At 31.1% G+C, this 10,831-nt stretch overlaps 1 protein-coding gene across 1 annotated transcript; it reads left to right on the top strand.

Annotated features, from left to right (window-relative positions):
- Positions 1 to 9,203: 9,203 nt before the first annotated feature.
- On the top strand, positions 9,204 to 10,233 carry LOC108478874 (vascular-related unknown protein 1-like). The gene is made up of 3 exons (XM_017781330.2): positions 9,204 to 9,630; positions 9,742 to 9,811; positions 9,957 to 10,233. The coding sequence occupies exons 1-3, from the start codon at positions 9,292 to 9,294 to the stop codon at positions 10,001 to 10,003; spliced, it is 456 nt and encodes a 151-aa protein (XP_017636819.1). The 5' UTR covers positions 9,204 to 9,291; the 3' UTR covers positions 10,004 to 10,233.
- The last annotated feature ends 598 nt before the right edge of the window (positions 10,234 to 10,831 follow it).

Below are 10,831 nucleotides of genomic sequence, written 5' to 3'. Positions count from 1 at the left end.
CCATAATTTTATGATTCAACTCTCCACCTTTCCCAATCGATAATATATCTAAATTCTCCAAAGAATTACATTTTTTCCAACAATCCCCACATGAATGAAAATTGATAGTTTTAACAAAAAAAAACTTGACTCAATGTGATGATAGAATCTTGATCGATAATTGTATAGGATAGGTCGACATCCACCCTTGAACCTTCCCTTGTGAAATTAAATTTACTTTTGTAATGCCCTAACTAATTTAACTTTGTTTCTGTTAATTCTATCATAAAATGAGTATCTACTTTTGTGGCAAAGTGTTCTGATTATGTGTTTGAAGTCTTGGGTTCAAGTCCCACTTTGGGAAAGTAAGCTATTTTTTTATCTTGGCCTATTCTTTGGCAGTTGGGCTTATATTTTATGATAGAAGGGCACTCTTGGAGGCTTCGCTATTTCGTGGGTGGATTTCATTATGTATTACATAACTACTGTCTTTTATTCGGTTGTTATTAATGGAGAAGGGGTGAGATTTTTAAACCAATGAGATGTCCTAGACAGGGAGAACCACTTAGTCCTTACCTCTTTCTGATTTGTAGTGAAGAACTCACATCTTTTATTAGATTGGGAAAGCGGGAAGTGTTATTTTTAGGAACAAAAGTGTGCAGACAAAGGCTAACGATCACTCATTTATAATTTACGGATGACTGCATCTTGTTTGGGGAAGTATGGGCAGTGATGTTTATATTATGAATAATATCTTGAGAATACGAAGTTTTCTCAAGAAAATGTATTAATTTTGATAAATCTCTTCTTTTCTACAACTTTAATGTCTCGGATCAAGTATAGCTATTAGTCTCTCAAATTTTAAATGTTTGATATTCATCAGATCTGAAAAATATCTCAGGCTTCCAAATATGGTGGGTCTAATAAAAAAAAATTGGCATTCCAATTATTGAAAAATATGATGTGTAAACGAATAAACAAGTCGTGTACAAACCTCTCTCTCAATAGGGTAAACAAGTCTTTATTGAAAGTATATTTCAGGCTATTCCTACTTATTTGATGTTTTGTTTCTTATTACCTAATTCTCTTTGTATTGATATAGAGTGCATCATTAATATATTCCTATGGCAGAAACGTCAAGAAAAGAAGGGAATTAATTAGCGCGAGTGGAAAAAATTATGTGACCTTAAGGAAAATAGTGGTTTGAGGTTTAGCTTCTTAACAAAATTCAATTTGGCTCTTCTCGCTAAGTAGTGATTGTGTTTGATTTGTTACCCAAATTCCTTATTAGTGCCTACATTAAAAGCTAGATATTATCCATAGTCTACTTTTTGGGTTTAAATTTAAGTAAAAAGGCTTCTTCAAGCAATGTAACAGCCCGTTTTTAGTTAAATCAAAACAGTGGGTTTGGGACTATAAATTTGATGAGTAAATTATTATTTTATTATCATTTTAATGTCTTTGGAATGTTAGTAGGGTCGTATTAAAATTTAATTAAGAAATTTTGACGTTTGTATGCTTAATTAAATGAAAATGACTAAATCATAAAAAGTACAAAAGTAGAGTTCTATTAGTTAAAGGTGTCAAATGGATATAGAACTTTAATGTAAGAGGACTTATATGGATGTTGTTAGTGGATATAGACCATTTATGTTGTTAGTGGATGTTTATGGCAAGGTTTTATTAAAAAATTTTAATGTTTTTAAAGGGCAAAATAGTAAAATGGTAATTAAAACATAAAACCAAAGTAAAGAATAGAAAACCTAACTGAAACTCACCATTAGAGAGGGGTTGATATTCGGCCAAGCTCTCTCATTGCATGTAAGTGTTATTTTGACCCGTTTTTAATGATTTTTTTATTTTTGATATCGTTGTATTATTAAGCTAGCCCAGGAACTAATTTGCAAAACTGCTAAAGATATAGGGTTTTTCCATGAATTTTATTGCATGAGTCTTGATGTTGGATGGTAGATTATGAGTCTTTGTGGATAAATAAACAAGTCTTGTAAAGTGATTTTGATGAAAATGTCATTTAGGGACTTATTTGTAAAAGTAGTAAAATTCATGGTAAATTTGTGAAATAATGGTTTATGTGGGCTGATATGGGCCCCTATTGAATTTTGTTAGCATGAAATGGGGATGAAAATGCTTAGATTTTAAATTATGAGCTTAATGACTAAATTGTGAAAAGTTAAAATATTAAGGGTAAAATTGTAATTATCCATAAATATGAATTATGGATTGAATTGAATGTTGAGATTTATTGAAATACTTAATTGAATACAGTTATTTATTTAGATCAAGATAAATCTCAACCGGATTTAAATCGAGGAAAGGCGAAAATCACGGATTAGCTCGATCGTATTTCTACGCTCTAGTTGTCAATGTAAGTTCATAGTATTTCAATATGTAATTGAATTTCTACTTGTATTTTCATATTATATTTATGTAATTAAAAGCTTATGCCCCTTTTTGTACTTCGGTACCCATAAATTGCACATATGTGCCCCTGTTTGTACTTCGGTACCCCTGAATTGCACATACGTGCCCTGTTTACACTCCGATAACTTTGAATTGAAAAAATATGAGTTGTATTCAATTTTTGTTATGTTAAATGATATACTATGTTATTGCTAAGCTCTATAAGCTTATTCGTTTTTGTGGATTATTTTGTAAATCGTTGTTTGTTGAATTTTGGACGGATTGAACCTTTGGCTCACACTATCTATCGATGTTGGTAGTTCTTGTGCTCCTTAGGGCAGTGGCATGTATATGTGTCTGTATAAATTATTTTGGTACAATATGACAATATACTAAACTAAGTTGTTAAGTACCTTATTAAGATTGTAAATAGGTATTTTTTGGTACAACTAAAATGGTATGAAAGTGAACACTTGTGGTATGTTTTGGCTTGTAAGTGAATTAAGTTGCTATGCTAGAAATGAATCAATGTTAACATGTTTTAGTTGTTGATGTTGGTTATAACTGTAGTGTCTATGAAAGGCACATTGGTTAGTTGTTTTTAGGGCGTTAAAATGGTATGTTTATGTTGAGTTACTTGTGGTTTCAAATTATGGTATGCTTTAAGATGATTATTAAACTAGAAGTGTATGTTTTAACGGTGGTAATGCATATGTTTAGGTAAGTATGTATGTTTGTTTTTGAGGTGCCTTATATGGCATATTGGTTTAATGATTTTAGACTAGTGAATTGGTCATTTCATGTTAGTTTTGGTCATGTCATGAGGCCTTGACCATGTGTACAAAATGTATTTAGGTACATGTTTGGATTGGTGATGGCAATAGCTTGATTTTGGCCAATTTCATGTCCATATGGCCCGAGAGATAGGCGTGTGACTCAGCCGTGTGTGACACACGGCCATGCGACACGGTTGTATGTTCCCTGTAGGTTTTAAGGCATATAAGTCAAGCAATTACACGACCTAGCACACACATGGGCGTGTGGGGCCCTTTCGAGAGTTATACGGCCTGGCATAAGGGCGTGTGGCTTGGTAGTGCAACCTAACTTCGAAAGTTACACGGGCATGGACATGAGCTGGGACACAGCCGTGTGTCCCTATTTTGATTGTTACACTGCTTGAGGCATGTGCGTGTACCTCATCCGTGTGAGTCATTCGGCCGTGTGACCCATGCAGTTTCAAAATTTCTAACTTTTTCATGAACTTTCTGATTGATTTCAATTTAGTCCCAAATAGTTTTTAAAGTGTTTTTAAGGCCTCGAAAGCTCGTTTAAGTGATGATATGCATGTAAATAAATGATTTGTCATATGTTTTTTGTTTAGGGTTTGAAATGTATATTTTAAAATTATATTTTCACAATATGCTCCGTAACCCTATTCTAGCGATTTATACGGGTTACGGGTGTTACAAGCAGGCATGTGTTGGTAAGTGATAATAGGGACCAATATATCTGTCTAGAACAATGCTTGAGTCCTCAGCTCTACAAATTACAAGATTCATAGAAATGTTAGTAATCATTCTATAACTTGGGTTTCTGAACTGATTTATCCAATGTTGAGACAGTGGAAGGAGAACCATATTACTAGTATTTTTACGATTGATGATACATAACGGATCTTATCCATTCCCCTTTCTCGGTTCCCTTATGATGACAGACCGGTATGGCGAGGTGAAACATCTAGTGAGTACACGGTGAGAAGTGGTTACAAATTTCTTTTACAAGACATTTCTACTTGCACACACAACAACAATCGAATCACCTATACACCATTTTACAAAAAAAAAACTTTGGCAGATTAATATGCCAGCAAAAAATAAGATTTCAAATTGGAGAGTCTTTGATAACTTCATCCCTACTTTCAATAACTTATTTTATAGAAGACTTGTTAGTTCAACAGCCTGTAAATGCACTGGTGGATATGAAACTCAGAGCATACTTTTTGAGACTGTGTCACTGCAAAGGAAGTATGGAATAAGCTAAATCTACAATGGTATTATGAGGTTTCAAAGTTTGACTACAAAGATTGGATGGTTTTTAATTTTTCTACTATATCTGATAAACAATGCAGGGCTATGGCTTTTGCAATTTGGACAACAAGAAATAGAGCATTGCACGAAGGGATCAACTAGTCAACTCAAGAAACAATTAATTTAATCAACTCTTACAGTCAAGACTTAAAGGACATCAATGGGAAATTAGTTGTTAGAAGAGTTGAGCCTGAAAGATGGAGACCACCAAAATCATCTTGGTCAAGATAAACTTTGATGTTGCATTCCAAAACCATACAAAGAAATCATGTTCGGGGATCGTGGTTACAAACTCAGATGGAATTATTTTGGGATCTACAATGATTATAAACAATCACATACCTTCAACTTTTGCTGCAGAGGCGCTTGCATGTCTCTAGGCAGTTCAGATGGGTCTCAATCTGGGATTCATGGAAGTGATGATTGAAGGAGATGCTCTAGCTATAGTAAAGAAGCTACATGCAAATCATGATGATAGGTCTGTAATCAGTGCTTACACTATCGATTCAAAATCTTTGAGTGCAAACTATAATAGGTGTGTTTTTGTGCATACATCAAGGAAAGAAAATGGGTTAACTCATCTCCTAGACAGTGAAGGGATTTGTAAAGGAGAAACAACTTATATGGTGGAAGGGGTGCCTCCATTTGCCACTAGTGAAGTTGAGAAAGACATGTGGTGGACTGACCCGTCAGATTAGATTCCGATGACCATTGTTTAGAGAATGTCCCTATTATCTGGTTTTTTTTTTTTTTTTTTGAAAGGGACGAGGTTGGTTTCTAATGGACTCTCGTTTTTCTTATTGTTTTATAATGTCTTGAATGGAGTTGAGGAGCTCATTTATTTGGCTGGATTTTCATTGGTTTTTGAGGGAATGCTTTATTTCCTCAAACACTTTTTCTTTCTTTCTCGGTTTTATTATCAATTATTATGTTTGTATGTTGAATCGTTTCTTTAATTAATAAAGTCCAGCTATTTTCCATTTAAAAAAAAACAAGATTTCTATATTTTTGTAACTTTTGCATCCTATAATTATCATTCATGCATATTCAACTAAAGCAAAATACATTAGACTCAATGAAAAAATTGAGGTATTCCTCTATTTTACCATGCCTACGTATTCAACCTATTTTATATATTTGATATTTATGTTAATTTGTTTCACAATAATTTCAAACTTTAAAAAAATAATGGTAATTTCTAAAATTTATTTGGAGTAGTTGATACTTAAATCACACATGTTAAAATCATGTTACCTCTATCCCTAATAAAAAATATTATAATCGTTAAAAATAAATTGCTTGAAAATGTTAATATTTATTAAGTTAAAATTGATAAATTATCTTTTATGTGATTGTATAAGACTAATCTGTTAAAATTTTAAGTTAAAAACAAATTTGGAATACAAAATATTTATCATATTCATATATTCATCAATTTCTATATTTAATAAAAGGGTAATTTATGAAAATGGTCACCTAATTTTAAAAATTTTTAATTTAGTCATTAGCGTTTGAATTCGTTTTGTTTTGGTCACCTATCGTTAAATTAATAACAGTAAGTATTTTTCTAACTAGTATAATAACACATTTAGTCATTAATACTTGCATATTCTATCAATTTGATCCAAATTCTAAATAATTCAATAAATATAACCCTTCACATTTATAAATTCTATCAATTTGATCCTCAAATTTCTTAACCAAAGCTTTTAGCTATTAAAATATTAGCGATTTAACTTTTACAATTTTTACGATTTAGCCTTTATAACTTAATTAGTCACTAATTCGACAAAATTATCTATCCAAAATTTAATTCACCTATATAAGAATTGTGTAAATATTTTCTCAATATCACATTTTTCTAAACCACTTGACAGCACTTGTAGTTTAATTAACTATCAAAACACTAAAATTACTAAATCAAAATTCAATATAACACAATAATATACTAATAAATATTAACTGATTCGATCATTAGATAATGAGATTCGAAATCATTAAAAATCAAACTGTTACAAATATAATTAAATCAAATAAAGAAAGTATATTTTAGTTATTACATTTTTTATAATTCTTTTTATAACAATTGTTATTTTGCGAAAATTCACAATTCAAAGAGATTTTCAAAATATTGATATTTGAATTTTCTCAAAATTGAAGTTCAACATTGTTGAAGAAATTTTTTCTCGAAAGTTGGAGAGTATTGAATCAAACAAATCATTCCACAACATATCAAATATTTCATATAGAACTTCATAAAATTTGTATTTTCTTGTTATAAAAATTTAATAACCTTCTAAAAGTATAAGTATATGAATGCATATAGAAGTTGTAAAAGTATCGTAAAAATATTACTGCAAAAGTAGAAATGCACAACAAGTCAACTCATAATCAACTTTCAAATAAAAATACTGTAAAGAGATATAAAAGTAAGAAATTTAGAACCACAACAATTTGAATGTCATGTATGTATATACCTACACTTGACTCCATCACTAAATTAAAATTAAAATGTGTGATATTACTGAAATAATTTATGTTAAATAATACTAAAATTTATATAATTAATCACATAAATACACATTATTCATAATTTAGTCCATTTCTCCCTTTTCAAGTTGAACATGTGGAGCTAAAGAAGATGCAAGCTTAGAATGGTTTCCATCATCTATTTGTTATTTTCCTCCAAAGTTTGCAACCTCTCTTGGGAGATTTGGATGAGGTTCATAATCTCAAGTAGAGTGGTAGATGTTTTTTCAATAAAATCTATTAAACATGTTTTACTTAATATAATTATTCTTCTTTAGTGGAATCATTAAAATGTAAAGGGTTCTATGGTAGAGAGAGAAAACATTGCAAATAAGTAAATGAAATATAATAGAAAAGAAAATAGAGAAAAAGATTGGAGCAGATTTTGTAATACTAAGTATAACGATAGATTGAAGCCGGTAAAATAAAAAATAAATAAATTTGGTTGGGAATAAAACACAATAAAAGAGTAAATGTAGAGAAATTTAAAGAGGAGAAATTTCACGAAAAGAATAAAATGGAGAAATCAGCCTTCAATTCAATTCTGTTTTATCTTCTTAATCTAATATGTTAGTCAAATTAGTTTCAGTTCATCCATAGAGTGTGAAGAGAGGTAGGGGTAGGGGGTAGGGCCAGTGGTGGGCAGATGTTGTCGGAGCAGCATCGATCATGGGATGGCGTTGTTGCTGTCATCACCTTGATTGAAAGGCACGGCAATGGCAATGCCGATGTCAAGTTGCTTCAACTCCTGCGCCTTCAGTATTGACTCCCCCATTAAATTTTATAAAGAAAACAGTTGAAAATGATGAGCGTTGAAGTCAAAATATTGAAACCCTAAATTAAAGATGGTCTTGTATTGGTGTCAAGTCAATAGCAGTCCATCGGCGCGATTGAATAACCTTTATTTTATTGTTTTCTTCTTTCTTCATTTATTTAGCCGCCTAAAATTTTTTAGTCAACCCTAATTCATTTCTTCCTGTTTCTCCCTAACTACTTCCATTTAATTCCTCTTGTTTGGACTTGTTAAACCTAAACTTGACAATTTTGCACAAAAAACTATTTATCAAACTACCCCTGATTACATAAGTTTTGCGATTCAGTCCATATTATACCCGTAGTATGCATGTGAATCTTTATTTAATAATTTTAATATATTGCTTTTACTGAATTCAAGAGGGAAAAGTAATTCAGTAATTACAATTTTTAACTTCATTAAATTTGGGTGCAATGAGACTTAATAATTGAACCTTAAAATCTTTCTTTAAATGCAATTTCAGAGATGGATGATTCATTACAAAATTTATTATGCTTCCCTTTGTATTTGCTTTAAATGCAAATACAAATCTTGAGCTTTTAATGAAGAAAACCATTCTTCCCTTTATATTTTAGGTTGAATGTTTTAAGTTTCCTTCAAAATATGTAATGTCTTGCACAAAGTTTTTAACTTTGAAAAAAAAAATGAAAGTATTGTTTTGTTTATCGGTTATAATTTTAAATTCGAAAAAGAAATCAAACCCTGAAACCCGATTATGGAATTAACAATAAATATATTCAGCCTAGACACTACAATTATTAGCACAATGATGGATTTATTTGGTGGGCCAAAATTTGTCAAATTTGGGCTTAGTGAAATTGAATTATGGAAGACCAAATCTTCAGCCCATGTTAGCTTCTCCACCCAAAATTAAATTATATCAACACATTTTATTTCCAGAAGTAAAAAAAAAAAAAAAAATGATTTAAATAATAATTGATCTCAAAGGCCATTCAATCATATGGATGTATGAAGTTGATGAAGTCAGTGGATGTTAACAATTTTTTGACACGGTTATAAGTGTTGATTTAATTAGCATTTTTATAAATTTAAATTTACATTTGCTTCTTTTTATTTAACGCTTTTGGGAAAGAATAGAATATGATTTGTTGATGCCAGAATTTGTAATTGAGATGGTAAAATGAATTTAATGATATAATTAGTCATATCCAATATTAAGTATAGTTTCAATGTAACTATACTTTTCTTTAATGTTGGTTAATATGAAAATATTACAAGTTGGAATATGTGGGTTTATAATTTTACGTTGCAACCGCTGCTTTGGGCCACACCAACATTCTACATTTTGGGTTCCCTTTTCTCTTTTCTTTTTCTTTTTTCTTTTATATATATATATATATATAAACAGCCATTATTAAGAGCTTGTCGACCTTGTTTTGTGCCTACACAAATAAAGCTAACCTTCCATCCACGTATCTCTCTCATCTTGTTTGTAGATCAATGGAGGAGAAGTCTATTACTTCAACTCTACGTAAATGTTTAGGTTCCAAAGGAACAAGAAGCAAGGAGTTCTCAGATGGAGAAAGTGGGTGGACTGCCTACTTTGAAGATTTATCAAATCAACCCAAAACTTACTCTTCTACTTTCAGTTGTGGCTCTTCCTTGATCTCTGATGCCGCTACTGCATCCAAAATCTCCCACCATAACCACCATGCTTCCGCCTCTTCTTCTTCGCCCAAACCTCCCAACATATTAAGTTTCAAGCAAACAAGAACCACAGAAATGTGTGAGGATCATTCTTTGGAGGATACTGCTAGTTCTCCTGTCAATAGTCCCAAGGTAATTTTTTTAACCTATAATCTTCGTTTTGAATCTTTTTTTTCTTTTTCTTCTTGATATATATGTAATGGTCTGACTCTAATGAGTTTACTTTTCATAATCTTTTAGTAGGGTAGTAACTCCAAATCACAAGATATGAATCCTAGGAAAGGAGAAGAAGATCAAATTCATAGTTGCCCTGGTAATTAAATCATGATGATCTAATTGCTTTGTATATGTTTAAAGAATATCTGTGAGAGGGCTCCTGGTGTTTAAGTTGACCTAATTTTTTTTAAAAAGAAAAAAGAGTTGAAGTTGACTAATATGGGAAATTGGTGATATTATAGGTGAAGGAAATTACTGGTTCAGAAATATATCCAGAGATTCAGATTGAAGAAGAAGAAGAAGAAGAAGAAGAAGAAGAAAATTGAAAATGGGATGAAGAATAATGATTGCATAGAGTTAAAGAAAAGAGGGCTGTGTTTAGTTCGTTTGTCAATGTTGGTTAACTATTTTGGCTAGTTAATTAATACTCAACATTTCATCATTGAATCCCTCTAATTTCTTCATCTTCCAACAACTCCGTATATATACAACTTTTGAGATATATGATTGTAGAAATAATATATGTTGGTTTATTACAATTTGAGCAACCCCTTTCTTAGTTCTCCATCATCTTCTCACCTGAGAAAGTTACATGGTGGAGAATGATGTGAACCTCATTTAATTATCAGGTAGTAGTATATCAAGTTGATAAGATATACTAATATTTGGTAAATATATATATATATATATCAGTGTTACTAATACGATATATGTATAAACATACCTATTTTTTAGAACAAAATAATCCATCCTTTTTGGATTTATTGATTTTGTAAGGAAATTCAACAAAAATATTTATCAATGATTATTAGCATGTTGGACTACGTGCATGTTGATTAAGTCATTCCGAAATTTGAAGTCTCACCAAGACGTGACCCTTGACAATAAATATTAACATAATATTATTCGCCCAACCAAAAAGAACAATTCACAAATCATTTTAGTACACAAATACGTAAAACTTACGGCTAATTATTTGTCTATTATGTCCGCAAAGAACAGCTGGTCCTGCTTGTGACGCGATAATAGTTGACGTGGCATCTCCTGCTTGCGACAGAAAATCATGTATCTGTCCAATATAAACCAAAAATTCTGTCTCAAACACATTAATTAGGGA

The sequence above is a fragment of the Gossypium arboreum genome, chromosome 3, assembly GCF_025698485.1.
Source record: "Gossypium arboreum isolate Shixiya-1 chromosome 3, ASM2569848v2, whole genome shotgun sequence".
In the NCBI taxonomy this organism is placed as follows: Eukaryota; Viridiplantae; Streptophyta; class Magnoliopsida; order Malvales; family Malvaceae; genus Gossypium; species Gossypium arboreum.
The sequence above is the reverse complement of the archived record's forward strand: the minus strand, read 5'-3'. Positions and strand labels throughout refer to the sequence as shown.